Raw genomic sequence first — 15474 nt, 5'->3', positions numbered from 1 at the left:
CCAAAATGCTTCAAATTTGAGATCCTCCTAGAACAACCTCCCTTGAACCCTAGAACACAATATCCATGCCATGCATGGCTGTTAGATCACATGCATGTATATTCCACCCCTTAGAGTTTCAAATTTGAAGAAGAAAAGAAGTGAAATGGACAAGGTTTCGTACATACTTTTTCACTAGTCTTCCCTTAAACTCCTCCTTCCTTCAATGGAGAATGATTGAACCAAGCTTGTGAAGAGAAGAGAAATGGTAGCCAAGGTGCTTAGGGCTTTCAGTTTTTGGAGTGTAGAGTGGAAGAGAGAAAGAGTTTTTGAGTGCCCAAAATGATTTTTGAGGGAAGTGTCTAGTCTTGGTGAAAAAGGATTAAGGACAAAAATGTGGAAGAGCACTAATCATTAGGGTAGTCTCTTAACCTTCCCTAGGATATATGTCACAAGAAACTTGAGTGCATAGGCATAGCCTAGTTGCCCACCCTTCTCTCTCCTCCCTTGTGAAAAGACTTTTATGCCTTTGCCAAATTTTACCACATTTTAAGGCATTCTAGGATCCTTTGGTAATTTCACTTCTAATTTCTAACCAAAATTTTACCCTATAGTTTTTAAATATCCCAAGCTAAAATTAATTAAATAAATGTGACCAAAAATAAATTTTGTCACATAACACATAATTTTGGTAATTTACTCCAATTGACCAAAATGCCCTTAGGGCTCGGGCAAGAATTTCCATTCTTAAATCCGATCGATTAGAATTAAATCCTCAATCATTTTTTCTTAAATTTATTAGCTCAATTATAAAGTACCAGTGTTAGAAAAAAATTAATATTTGTATGCCATAGTATTTCCTATTTAATTAATCCGAGATTTTTACCCGATTAGAGTTTTTTACCCGGTCCACGACCAAAGGTCTCAGTTTCTAACAAAAACTGCACTTACCATAGCATGGCAAGCATTTACACATCAAAACTTCTTGTAACATAAAATGTTCACCTAATATAGTACGTAATACAGGGAAAATACCCGAAGTAGGGTTTGACCCAGTGCCCTAAACTCGAGGCATTACAATACCTACAATTTATACAAGTTTCGTCCTCGAAACTTAGAACAACTGTGGGTATAACTCTCTCATCCGGTCTTTGGGTTCCCATGTTCCTTCTTCTACCCCATGTTTACATGACTGCACCTTTACCAAGGGCATAGTATAATTACGCAGCATTTTGTCCTTACGATCCAGAATCCTCACCGGTTTTTCCTCGTAACACAACTTCGGATCCACTTCCAACTGTTCATAACTAAGTACATGATTCCAGTCTTCAACATCTTTCCTCGACATAGATACATGGAATACATCATGTACTTGAGCCACGCAGGTGAGAGAGCTAATCGGTAGGCTACCATACCCATTTTCTCCACTATCTCGAAAGGTCTGAGATTTCTTGGACTCAATTTTCCTTTCTTATCAAAACGTAGAGCTCCCTTCAATGGAGCTACCTTCAGGAGAACCTTATCTCCAACTTCAAATTCCAAGGGTCTTCGGCGTCGGTCTACATATTTGTGTTGTCGATCTATGGAGGTCTACAGCCTCTCTCAAATCTTCTTAATATCCTCAGTAACTTTGTTCACTTCCTCTGTACCCAAGAATTTTCTTTCACCAGCTTTGTGCTAATGAATCGGGGATCGACACCTTCGCCCATACAGGGCTTCATAAAGCACCATCTTAATAGAGTCGTGGTAGCTATTGTTGTAAGTAAATTCCATCAGCAGATGTTTTTCGCTCCATGACCCCTGGAAGTGGAGTACAGAGGCTCTCAACATGTCTTCCAGGGTTTGGATCATTCGCTCACTTTGGTCGTCTATTTGGGGATGGAAAGCATGCTAAACTTAAGTTAAGTCCCCAATCCTTCTTGCATCCTTTAACATCTGTCTCAGTCTAAAATGATGGACTTAGGTACTCCATGTAGTCGTACAATCTCTGCTATTGTAGAGTCCAAGAACTTTACTTAGCTAATTATTTAGTAGTATTATAGTATGTATAGTATTATCTTTGTTACTGTGGATTTTTGGTTCAGACCGGGAATTATTTGGACACTCATAGTAGTACTTATAGATTTTCTAAGTTTAACCTATAGTTTAAGAATATTAAGTATAACCTAAGGTTTGATTATATGATTGATATTAAGGATAATATATGTTATATTATAAGGTTTAGATATCAACCAATAGGATTTTAAGCACATGTTATGAATGGGTAATTAAGGATTAAGTATTTTTGAGGATTAAATTAAATAAGGGTAAAGTTTGAATGTTATAGGGTCAATCAGCAGCTTTGAATACGTTGAAGGCTTAGTCAAGGCTATTTAATCCATTCAAACTTAGCTAAAAATGTGTAATTTCGTGTTTAAATATTCAGCGTGTGCCGATATATCGCAGCTATAGGGGGCGATATATCGCAGCACGTAGATACGGAAAACACGAGACGATGCACGGTCGCCTCGGGCATACTGGCCCAGGCGATATATCGCCTACAGGGGGCGATATATCGCCTCCTCCAGCATGTTTTCAAACATTTTTGAATTATTTTCCTTTCAGCCATTCAAACTCCTTCATAAGTCCAGCATCTTTTGAACGAGTCTTCAGCCTCTGCTGAACGATTATTCAAATTATTTTCACCTAAAAAGCCATTATTTTTATTCAAGTAAAATCAAGATACTTTCATTCCCAAACTCTATAAATAGGACCTAGTACCCAGCCATTATTCACCTTTTGCTCTAAGTTCAGAAGCTGCTAGTGTTAAGTGAGTGTGAGAGTGTAAACACCTGGTTTGGGAAAATCATAAGCTTAAACATCATAAGCTTATCAAACACTTTGGGAAGTGAGGTTCTATAGTATTTCGGTTGTGGTGTAGATTGGTCTTTCAAGTCTTTGAGGTAAACCAAAACTCTAGCTCATTGTTTTATGTTATTTTCTTTCTCATAGCCTTCTATTCAGTTCCCTAACCTCATTCTTATTTTGGTTAGGAAAACTAAGTTCTTGAGCACATAAGTTTCGATAAGCATGTTTTTCAAATGGTTTAGTCTTTCCATCCCTTTCATTTCATCTCTTTTCTTCTTTAGACTCACTCTTTTTAATGGTTATTAGGAGTGTTCCAAAAAGTCCCAACTCAGTCCACATATCCCGGTAACTTTGGTAAGGAAAATAGGCTAGAATCAATATGTTATATGCTTATGTTATCTTATGTTTTATGTTATTAAATGTGTTATGATATGTATGCATGTATGTTTGTAGGCTTGGGCATATGACCCATTTGACTAACAAGACCCCAAATGGGTTATGGGCATATGACCTACTTAGCTTGTAGGACCCCACTAATCCCATGGCCATATGCTTGTTTAGTCTATGGGACCCCAAGTAATAATGGCCATTATAATAAGTGTATGTTATATGTATTATGTTAAGTCTTTATGTTTCTTATGAAATTATGTTTATGACTATGTGTTAGATTTTCCTTGCTGGGCATTAGGCTCATTCCTTTTTGTTTTATGTGCAGGAAAATAGCTTTAAGAGGCGGTAAGATTCGTGGACGCTTAGAGGATGTGTATCGATGGTGAATGGAGTCAAGGAGCCGAGCGTTATTCGATTCGAGGATGTAGTTTCTATTTTATGTTTTTTTTTACATGTATTTTCCGCACGATTTATGTAATGTCTTTTTTTTTTATTTTAAATCATGTTTTGTTTTTAAAGACAATGGGATCCCATATCCTTTTTGGTATTTATGTAAGTAACTTTTATTTTTACAAGTTACTTAATAAAATTATGGTATTTTCGCAAATGTAAGTTCTATTAAGGATTTTATGTATAGTTTCGTTAATGGTCCAAAAGTCTAGATTAGTGGGTCATTACAGCTATGTATAAGTCTGCTCACTTATACGCAGAATAAGTTATCTTAATGGGTAGGAAATGTGCTGACTTGGTCAATCTATCAACAATAACCCATATTGTATCTTGACCCTTAGGAGTATTTGGCAGTCCAGTGACAAAGTCCATTGTGATCATCTCTCACTTCCATTCTGGAATCTTTAGCGGTTGCAGCAACCCAGCTGGTTATTAGTGCTCCGCCTTGGTTTGTTGGCAGGTGAGGCAATGAGCCACGTATTCTGCTACTTCCTTTTTCATTTTCGGCCACCAAAAATATTTCCTTCAATCCGGGTACATTTTTTAGGCGCCGGGGTTCATTGCGTAAGGGGCATTGTGTGCCTCATAGATGATTTGCTTCTTAATCTCTGCATCTTCAGGAACACAAATTCTACCTTTAAATCCTAACTCCCCATATTCTAACATGTGGAATCCCGGTCGCATATCCTTCTTCACCTCATGTGTGATATGCTCATACCAAGGTTCCAAAAGCCATGCTCCTTGTATGGCTTCAATAATGGTGGGTTGCACGAAAGATTTGATAATTTGCCAACAACTACCTCAAGATCCAACGTAGAGATGTCACCTTGTAGTTCCAGGGCATTTCTTCCATTGTTATCATGTATGCCATCGATTGTCGACTCAAAGCATTTACCACCTTATTGGCCTTTTTGGGATGGTACAGAATGTCACAATCATAATCGTTGAACAATTCTAACCACCAGCCCTGACTCATGTTCAATTTCTTCTGGGTGAAGAAATACATGAGGCTCTTGTAGTCGGTGTAAATGCCACAATGTATCCCATAGAGATAATGTCTCCAGATTTTTAAAGTGAACACAACTGCAACCAACTCTAAGTCCTGCGTGGGGTAGTTCTTTTTGTAACTCTTTAGCTGTCGCGATGCATAACCTATCACCTTGCCATGTTGCATTAGTACCGCTGCCAGTCCTTGTCATGAGGCATCGTTGTAGATTATGTATCCCTCTGTCCCACTAGGGATTGTCAGCACTGGGGCAATGGTCAACCTCGTATTTAGTTCTTGGAAACTTCTCCCACATTGTTCGGTCCATACAAACTTAGCATTTCTACAAGAAAGAGTGATCATTGGCATTGCTATTTTAGAAAACCCTTCTAAGAACCGCCTATAATACTCTGCTAATCCGAGAAAACTTATCACTTCCTGAGCATTTTTTGAAGGTTTCCACTAATTTACTACCTCTATCTTGGTAGGATCCACGGATATCCCTTCACTTGACACCACATGGCCCAAGAAACTCACCTTTTCCAGCCAAAATTCACTCTCGGAGAATTTGGCATAAAGTTTTTGTTCCTTCAAATGATGAAGAACCATCTCCAAATGCACCACATGTTCCTCCGGGTTCCTCGAGTATATCAAAATATCATAAATAAACAGAACGAAAAATTTATCTAGAAACTCACTAAACAATCGATTAATTAGTTCCATGAATGCGGTGGGTGCATTGGTGAGTCCGAAGGACATTACCACGAACTCGTAGTGACCATACCGCGTCAAAAATGTTGTCTTAGGTATGTCCGAATCCTTAACACTGAGCTGATGGTAACCTGATCGGAGATCTATCTTGGAGAATATCGATGCTCCATGGAGTTGATCAAATAGATCATCGATCCTAGGAAGAGGGTATCAGTTTTTAATTGTCGCCTTAATCAGCTCCCGATAGTCTATACACATTCCCATGGAGCCATATTTCTTTTTTACAAACAATATCAGGGCTCTCCATGGAGAATGACTTTGTCTTATGAACTTTTTATCCAACAGCTCCTACAGTTGAGCCTGCAGCTCCTTCAATTCTGCTAGTGCCATCTGGTTTGGAGCTTTCGAAATGGGCACCATCCCTGGAATAATATCTAAATCGAACACCACTTCTCGCTCCGGCAGTAGGCCAGGAAGGTCATCAGGAAATACTTCAGGATATCTGCGTATGATGGGTACTTCAGCTAGTTGTAACGTGCCCTCTTTATCCTTATCCATGACGCGTGACAAGTATCCCATGCAACCGTCCCCTAACAACTTCCTAATATTACATCATATTCGTGATGGCGGAGATCATCGCGAATTTCTTTTCCCTTGCTGCGCCTTGGAACGTAAACGACACTTCTCCTATCGCTTTGAAAACCACTCTCCTCTTCTTATAGTTCACTATGGCACCATACTTAGATAACCAGTCCATCCCTAATATTACATCATATTCGTGTAGGTCCAAAATCAATAGGTCTACTGTCAATTCTCGTCCCTCTACCCAAACTGGCATGACTCTTACCCATGACCACACCAACATATCTTCCCTTGAAGGCAACGACATCCCACAGACACTATGCATAGGTTCAGGCATTCTATTCAATTTTTCAACAAAAGAGGCAGCCACAAAAGAATTTGATACACCAGTGTCCATCAATGCATATGCTGAGGTTTGGGCAATAGAGATCTAACCTGACACCATCTCAGATGGTTTGACTACTTTGTTGCCTTGGGTAAAAGCGTAGACCCATGCTGGGGCTCCTATTTGCTTTTGTTGGTTGTTTCTGCCCTTCCAGTTTGGACTTGGGCAATTCTTAGCGAGGTGCCCTGGTTTTCCATAAGCATAGCATGCCCTCTCCTTACACTCACCCAGATGTCGATGGCCACACTTATCACAAACAGGCCAGTACTCGAATTTGTGCCTTGGTTGTTTGTTGGAACCCCCATTCCGGATGTCAGACGGTCCCCATTTTCTCTTGTTATTCCCATTGCTACTCAGCCTTGAGCCTCCTCGGGTTCCAAAATTCCCTTTAGTGCGATTGGTACTGGGGAAAAACCATCCCTTGGAGCCATTCCGGTTAGCTTGGGTATGATCTGGATTACCAAAGGTAAACTTTCTTTCTTCAAACTTGTGGGATTCCTTCCTTTCCAGTTCAGACCATGACTCTTGGCGAAGCGCTCACTCCACTGCTTCTGCATATTTTTCTGGGCATGTCTTCCCGGTATCCACGAGTTTTTCGATCTATCCTCGAAGTCCTCTTATATACCTCCATACTTTGGTTAATTCAGTATTAACCAGATCTGGTGTGAATCTACATAAGTGATCAAACTTCCTGGTATATTCTTGGACACTCAAATTTCCTTGCTTCAAAGTCGTAAACTCTACCACCTTATGGTCAATCACGACACGGTTGTAATATTTAGAGTTAAACAAGTCTAGGAATTCTGGCCATTCCATTTCGACCACATTATGTCCCTTCTTTGCAGCATCCCACCAGATTCGAGCATCTTTTCTCAACATATATATTGTACAGACCACCTTTTCATGCTCAGTAGTTCCAATGAAATCGAAGATCCTTTCTAGTATGCTTATCCATTCTTCTGCCACCACTGGGTCAGCAGTACCTTCAAAGGTGGGTGGGTTCTGGTGACCAAACCATTCAGAGATGGGTGTCTATTGGGCCACCTTCGGTGCATCAACATGTGGTTCATCCTCTGCCCACCAGCCGGTGGATCCTGGTCCACTACTTCAGCTGTAGCTACTTCTGGTTCATTCCAGTTGTTAGCCGATGTTGTTGGGAGGTGTTGGAGTAATGTCTGAAACATCTCTGTTTGGCAAGCATTAGAGTCCACCTGCCTTTTATGGCCCTGTTCGATGCGAGCATTCTGAGCTTCCACATTTTTATGGAGCTCCTCCATCTGAGCAGTAAGGTCAGGTCCTTGATTCACTCCCTGACCTCGACCATGGCCCCTCACTCGGCCTTGACCTCTACCTCGGCCCCTACCTCGACTTTGGCCTCGAGCTGCTGAAACTTATGGGTTCGTAGTCAGTTGCTCTACTTGATCCTACGCATTTTCGGCTGGACGGCCTGCCCTGGCTCTGTTATTAGGAGCCATGAAAAGTTCCTACATATATATAGACAACGACGAGCGATTAATAAAAGTAACAAACTAGTAGCAGCAACATACGCATGCTACTCTTTACACAAGTGATCAACAACCAATCATAGAACTTAGCCATTATACAAAATATTGCATTTAAACATATCATAAAAATCAACGCAAAGTCTGAAAGGGTTTACAAAAGTAAATAGGAAGGGAATCTAACCCTAGTCGGGGCTCAGGGTTTCTAGCATAGGACCCTTAATCAAAAGTGATACAACACAGTGAAATTTGAAAACCATAGTGTTTTTCACAAAAGATAATAAAACAGACGATCACTATCCTAATCGACACTCATGTCTCCATTTGAATCCTTATCAGGACTCTCAGGTACTTCCCAAACCATGTTGTTCCCAGCCACCTCATGTTCCTGGCCCTCAGTCGGATCTTCTTCAGGATCTTCTTCTTCTTCTGGTTCAGCTCCAGCCTCCATGACCTTTCTAGGGCTTTGATCTGCTGCAGCCCTATCCTAAGGCTTGGCTCCTACAGGTACTGGAAAATCCCGCACCACCAGTTGTGCCCATCAATCATCTTCTGCCGCATTATGAATGTGTTGCACAATCAGACTCTCATGGTACTCTGCATACCATGTTGATACGTCATCAAAAGGGCCAAATGCAAGCTCAATGGATGCTCAAAACTCTATCCAAGAGGTAGTGTCCAGTCTCAGGTGCCTTATCTGAAACCATCAAAATGCCTCATCTCGCAGGTAAAAGCTGGCCAATCTCAACATGAAGCTCGAAGGAATCTCCATATCCTCGAAGATAATTGCTAGTGAATCAGTCCAATACCAAACGTCATACGAGTTATAGGTTTCTCTAGTGAATATGCAGGGACAGGCGCAATGGAATCCCTGATGGATTCGAAGGTTTTGTCCTAAGGTATATACTATAGGTGCATCCTTTAGGATGGGATTATCTACATTGGGTTGCTCAGCCATGTAACCTACAATTTATAGGATTGAGGTAAATAAAAGAATGTAAAGGAAACAAATATGAAAAGATAGTACTTACAGTGAGTGCCGGTCTATCTTGCAGAATGTACATGTGGGTTTGTCTACAGAACTGGTTTAGCCTTGTGCTCTGATACCAACTATAACCTCCCGTAAAATCTCTTAACATAATTTGCATAAAACATAACCATTTTCTAAAATCAGGTAACCGAAAATCCATATAAAAAAACTTTTCAAAACATGTGTCGGAAGTATGCGCATACTTAAAAGTGAATTCATGTGTCAGAATTTTAAAACATTTAACGAGCCCAAAATAAACTGTTAGTTATCATATGGGTTCTAATACGCAAAACATAAATTCCCAAAAGGTCGGTCCATATGTACATCCTCGCAGATAAACTCCAACGCACACTGATCCACTTTGCCTTTGAGCTTACCTACAACACGAAACAACTAAGTAAGTGAAACGCTTAGCAGGAACAACTTAACAAACATAACCACATAAATAGAGCAAGAACTTAATTAATTATAACTAGGAAGACAATCAACCAAGAATAGGATTCTTATTAAACTGAACCCTAACATACAAGTTAAGAGTGTGCGAATGTCCTGGCAAACTCATGGTCATTCCTCAAAACCAAAATTTATAGCCTGAAGGTACACCTACATGCAGAAAAACCAAGAGCATACATACAACCTTAACTGGTAACATACATACTTACTTACTCAGTCGTATCATATCATACATACTTACTTAGTGTTCCAAAGGAACCTTCGATATAGCTTAACATATCTCAACATATCTTAGCATATTTCACCTTTGCGTCAATGGGTGTAAACTAGTTACACTAATTACCTAGACTCCTACAGGAATTCGGCACACTTTCTTAGCTATAGAGATTTTATTCCAGAATTAACTTACTTACGTGTCACGGAGTTTAACTAGACTCTTATGTCATGGGTGTTAAGCCAGACTTCTTACATATCGTGATGGCCAATCGAATTTAGCTACACATGCATCGATAGTGAACCAGACTTCTTACATATCGTGATGGCCAACTGATATAGCAACACAGGCATCGGTGGTGATCTGGACTTCATACATATCGCGATGGCCGACCGACCTAGCCACACAGGCATCGGTGGCGAACCAGAATTCTTACATATCTCGATGGCCAACTGACTTAGCCACACAGGCATCGGTGGTGAACCAGACTTCTTACATATTGCGAAGGACGAACGACTTAGCCACACAGGCGTCGGTGGCAAACCGGACTTCTTACATATCCCAATGGCCAAACGACTTAGCCACATAAGCATCAGTGGCGAACTGGACTTCTTACTTATTGCAATGGCTAACTGACTTAGCCACAGGGGCATCAGTGGCGAACTGGATTTCTTACATATCACAATGGCTAACCGACTTAGCCACACAGGCATCGGTGGCGAACCAGACTTCTTACATATCACAATGGCCAACCGACTTAGCCAAACAGGCATCGGTGGCTAATTGGTTTCTCACATAGCTCCCCAGTGGCTAGCTGGACTTCATAGCTGTCACGGTCGCTATCCGAACTTCTTACCTTAGTCATGAGTATGTGAACTATCTAGGACCACGGTCTTGAGTAAACCTTCTAGGACTAGTTCAAAATAGTAACTATTAACTCAGTTATCTAAAATAGTCATGAACATATTGTAGCTAAACATATCATAAGTTGTCTTACCTAGATTCCTTAGCGCTTGCTTATGGAAACCTTCTATCTAGAAGCGAGCCTTCACGCTTAGATAACACTGTAGTGAAACCACACAGTGACTCGGATTAAACGATGGCATATTCTTATTGTTAATATTCCACAATAGCTACATGAAATAAATTCTTAGGGACTCTATACTAAAGTCTCTTATACATTTCACATTGTATAAGGTCAGATTTTGTTTCATAGGAAAATCGATCTAAACGCAACACGCTCACCGCCATGCATTTTAATATTCTTTAATTGAAGAACACACTTGTCGGATAACTCGTATATTTGTTTTAGGAAAAAGGATTTATACTCAACTCATATGTTTAGAAAATACCAACTTGTCGTCTTCTTATAAAAATATACTGGTTTTATCATTTACCAAAATATTGCTTATTGATTTGTTTCAAATAATATTTAACAATGTCATATCGCTCTCTTAAAGGTTCTACAAAACCCAAACTCTCATTCTTTCCCATAACCTAGGATCTATCTTTATGTTTTCTTTTTTTTTTTTTTTGTTAAAAGCAGGGCAATCGGACCCTTAACTTATAAAATGGTAAAAATTAACTTTTCGTTAAGGTTTGAAATTGCTACCTTTCAGTTTTTAGGGCAACCATAGAAAAATTATTTCTCTTAAACTCTAACACATTTTTCTCTCAAATTTTACAGGAATCCTTGTACACACCATAACTAATTCCCTTAAAAATTTATAATTTTTGGGATGGAAATTTTTCCCAATTTTTATGGTAAATTTGAAAATTTATTTCACTTACACCATAGCCCAGTTCTTTCTGAAATTTTACTGAGATCTTTATACATTTATTAGCCTCCTACAAAATTTCATAAATTTTGGAATAACAAAATCAACCAAATGTTTAAAGCCATCTGGGCAGTGCTTTCTGCTCAGAATTTTTGTTTCTAGATTCTAGGGAAAATTTTGAAAAATCATATCTCTTGTACCTTAACATATTTTTCTTTAAAATTTACAGTGAACCTTAAACATGTTTAAAATAAAATCTTTCAAAATTTCATAGCTTTTTGACTAGTAAAACCCATTCAAAAGTCAAAATAATCTGGGCAGTGCATGTTGCCCTAGAAATTTTCCAGATTTACATCAAGATGCCAAAAAGTTAATAACTTTGGTTTGAAAACCCCTTTTTTTTTATTTTCAAAGTCCAAAACTCAAGTACTCATCTAGAACTATTCAAACATACAAATTATTTCCACAGACAGGGTTGTAGGGTACGATCGCATCCGTTGGAAGTTAGACCACGAAAACTTGGCAGCATGCATTTTTTTACATCCTAGCAAAACTAAACACAACTATCTAAGCCCTAGCCACATGCATGCATGCAAATCAACAAATCAACCAATCTAACCCTCAAGCATAAAATAAATTTCAGAAACCAACAAAAGAACCTATACAACCAAATCTAACATCAATAACCAAAAACAACTCAAAACCAACCAAAGATCTATCTTTGATGATTCTAGCTTGTCCAAACCTCGTTCTTGGATTCTATACCCTCAAACTGAGATCCATAGGTTTTACATGTAGTTTTTTAAGAGAGTGTTAGAGTAGGAGACTTTAGATGAATGGAAAAACACAAAAATTGTAGAACCCTTACCTTTGTTTTCACTAGATCACCAAAAAGATTCAACTTTGAGATCCTCCTAGAACAACCTCCCTTGAACCCTAGAACACAAGATCCATGCCATGCATGGCTATTAGATCACATGCATTCATATTCCACCCCTTAGGGTTTCAGATTTGAAGAAGAAAATAAGTGAAATGGACAAGTTTTCGTACTTACTTCTTCACAAATCTTCCCTTGAGCTCCTCCTTCCTTCAATGGAGAATGAGTGAACCAAGCTTGTGAAGAGAAGAGAAATGGCAGCCAAGGGGCTTAGGGCTTTTGGTTTTGGGAGTGTAGAGGGGAAGAGAGAAATTTTTTTTGAGTGGACAAAATAATTTTTGAGGGAAGTGTGTAGTTTTGGTGAAAAAGGATTAAGGACAAAAATGTGGAAGAGCACTAATAATTAGGGTAGTCTCTTAACCTTCACTAGGATATGTGTCATAAGACACTGGAGTGCATAGGCATAGCCTAGCCGGCCACCCTTCTCTCTCCTCCCTTGTGAAAAGACTTTTATGCCCTTGCCAAATTTTACCACACTTTAAGGCATTCAGGGACCCTTTGGTAATTTCACTTCTAATTTCTAACCAATATTTTACCCTATAGTTTTTAAATATCCCAAGCTAAAATTAGTTAAATAAATGTGACCAAAAATAAATTTTGTCACATAACACATAATTTTGGTAATTTACTCAAATTGACCAAAATGCCTTTAGGGCTCCGGCAAGAATTTCCATTCTTAAACCTAGTCGATTAGAATTAAATCCTCAATCAATTTTTCTTAAATTTATTGGCTCGACTATAAAGTCCCAGTGTGAGAGAAAAATTAATATTTTAATGCCATAGTATTTCCTATTTAATTAATCTGAGATTTTTACCCGATTAGGGTTTTTGACCTGGTCCACGACCAAAGGTCTCAGTTTCTAACCAAAACCACACTTACCATAGCATGGCAAGCATTCACACATCACAGCTACTTATAAAAAAAAATGTTCACCTAACATAGTACACAATACAAGGAAAAATACCTGAACTAGGGTTTTACCCGGTGCCCTAAACGGGGGGCTTTACAAGATGTGTACCGGAAGAGGAAGTAAGTGAAATTCTATTTCATTGCCATTCTTATACTGTGCTAGCCATTTTGGAGTTGCAAGGACTACTGCAAAGGTCCTTGATAGTGGGTTTTATTGGCATACTTAAACCGAGATTATTATGCATATGTGAAGAGCTGTGATCCGTGTCAATGTGTGGGAAACATCTCTAGAAGACATGAATTTCCTCTCACTAATATTGGCATACTTAAACCGAGATTATTATGCATATGTGAAGAGTTTTGATCTGTGTCAACGTGTGGGAAACATCTCTAGAAGACATGAATTTCCTCTCACTAATATTCTAGAAGTGGATATCTTTGATGTGTGGGGTATTGATTTCATGGGACCATTCCCACCTTCATTTGGTAGTCTATACATTCTCTTAGCGGTGGACTATGTAAGTAAATGGGTAGAAGTTGCTGCAGCAACTACAAATGATGCTAGGGTGGTAGACAAATTTATTCAAAAGAACATTTTTTATTTGGTACACCTAGAGCAATACTTAGTGATGAAGGTACCCATTTCGCTAATAAGGTTTTTGATGCTCTTATGGAAAAGTGCGGAGTAAGACATAAGATGACCCTAGCTTATCATCCACAATCTAATGGTCAAGTAGACATATCTAATCGGGAAATTAAGCTTATCTTGGAGAAAATAGTGCAATCCAATAGAAAATATTGGTCTAATAAGCTTGACGACGCTTTATGGGCATATAGGACAGTTTTCAAGACACCTATCAACAAGTCTCCTTATCGAATTGTGTTTGGGAAGGCTTGTCATTTACCATTTAAGCTTGAGCGTCGTGCACAAAGGGCCATTAAAAAGCTGAATTTTGATTTGAAAGCTTCGGGGGAGAAAAGACTTCTCCAACTTAATGAGTTAGAAGAAATTCTTCATGAAGCTTATGAGAATGCACAAATTTATAAGGAGCGAATGAAAAAAATTGCATGATAAGCACATTCTTTGTAGAGATTTTGTACTGGAAAGAAGGTTCTTTTATTCAATTCTTGTCTTAAATTCTTTCCTGGTTAATTAAAGTCTTGTTGGTCGGGACTGTTAATAGTTATTCAAGTCTTTCCATTTAGAGTTGTTGAGATTCAAAGAAGTGATGAACCTGCGTTCAAAGTAAACGACCAATGGTTGAAGCATTATTTTTTAGTAGTTTGGTATTGAGGTACAAGGTCTAGCTAAAGACTTTAAATTAAGCGCTTAATGGGAAGCAACCCATCTTTGTAATGACTTTTATTTTGTTTTTCGTAGAGTTTATTAGTAATTTATTTAAAAATTAATATTAATAATAGTTTTTAAAGTTTTATTTAAAAAAAAAAAAGGTTCAGGCGATGCATCGCTTGAACAGTGGTGATGAATCGCCACAGATTTAATTTTGGGCGTTTTTGGCAGAGAGCCCTGCGATGCGTCAGCTCTTCTGAAATTGCACCAGGCGATGCATCGCCGAGTGAGTGGCAACACATCGCCAATTCTGTTAAAAAAATTCAACACAAGAGTCGCATTTTTTTTAGTTAGGTACTTATTTTTCTTTCATTTTTTGTACTTATTTACTTTTAGTTCTTTTCCTCTTCTCTCATTCCCACATTCCCTCTTCTCTTTTTCTTCTTCAAGCTCTCTATCACCATCCTCATTTTTTCCCCTCTTCATCACCACTCTCATCTTTTACAATCCATTCTCATCACATTACTCTTTCCTTACTTTATTTATATCATGAGTTACTCTACACTATATTTCTCAAGTTTTTCTCAATGGAAAAGTGGAGATGAACAAGAGTCTTCATTCCATCTCAAGTAAGTTGATTTCTTTTATTTTGGTTGGATTCCGTAATGACCCAACAATTTCTAAGACCTTGGACCATTAAAACTACTAGACATAGCTACTACTTTTGGAGAAAACATACATAAGAAATCATCATAACTTTATTAAAACCCCAAAATAAATATTGTATCAATAACATAAAATTATAAATTTAAAATGTAATATGGCAAGGGTACTAATTGTTTATAAAACATAAAACATAACTGTAATGCCCCAAATTTTCCTAATAAGGGTTGGGATCTTGATTAGTAGGCCAGGAGGGCCATAATTGTTTAATTATGCTGTTAAACGTGTTTATGCATGTTTATGAGAATTATATTATGATATAATGTTAATTGTATGCATGTCGATGATATATGTTGAGACCACATTA

At 38.4% G+C, this 15474-nt stretch overlaps 1 protein-coding gene across 1 annotated transcript; it reads right to left on the bottom strand.

The window, feature by feature from the left end:
- Positions 1-5710: 5710 nt before the first annotated feature.
- LOC133779150 (uncharacterized) lies at positions 5711-6341 on the bottom strand. The gene is made up of 2 exons (XM_062219143.1): positions 5974-6341; positions 5711-5864 (listed from the first exon to the last, which is right to left on the bottom strand). Exons 1-2 carry the CDS (start codon positions 6339-6341, stop codon positions 5711-5713), a joined length of 522 nt encoding a protein of 173 aa, XP_062075127.1.
- Between the last annotated feature and the right edge of the window lie 9133 nt (positions 6342-15474).

Source organism: Humulus lupulus, chromosome 5 (assembly GCF_963169125.1).
Source record: "Humulus lupulus chromosome 5, drHumLupu1.1, whole genome shotgun sequence".
Classification (NCBI taxonomy): domain Eukaryota; kingdom Viridiplantae; phylum Streptophyta; class Magnoliopsida; order Rosales; family Cannabaceae; genus Humulus; species Humulus lupulus.
This window is presented reverse-complemented; position numbering and strand designations above follow the sequence as displayed.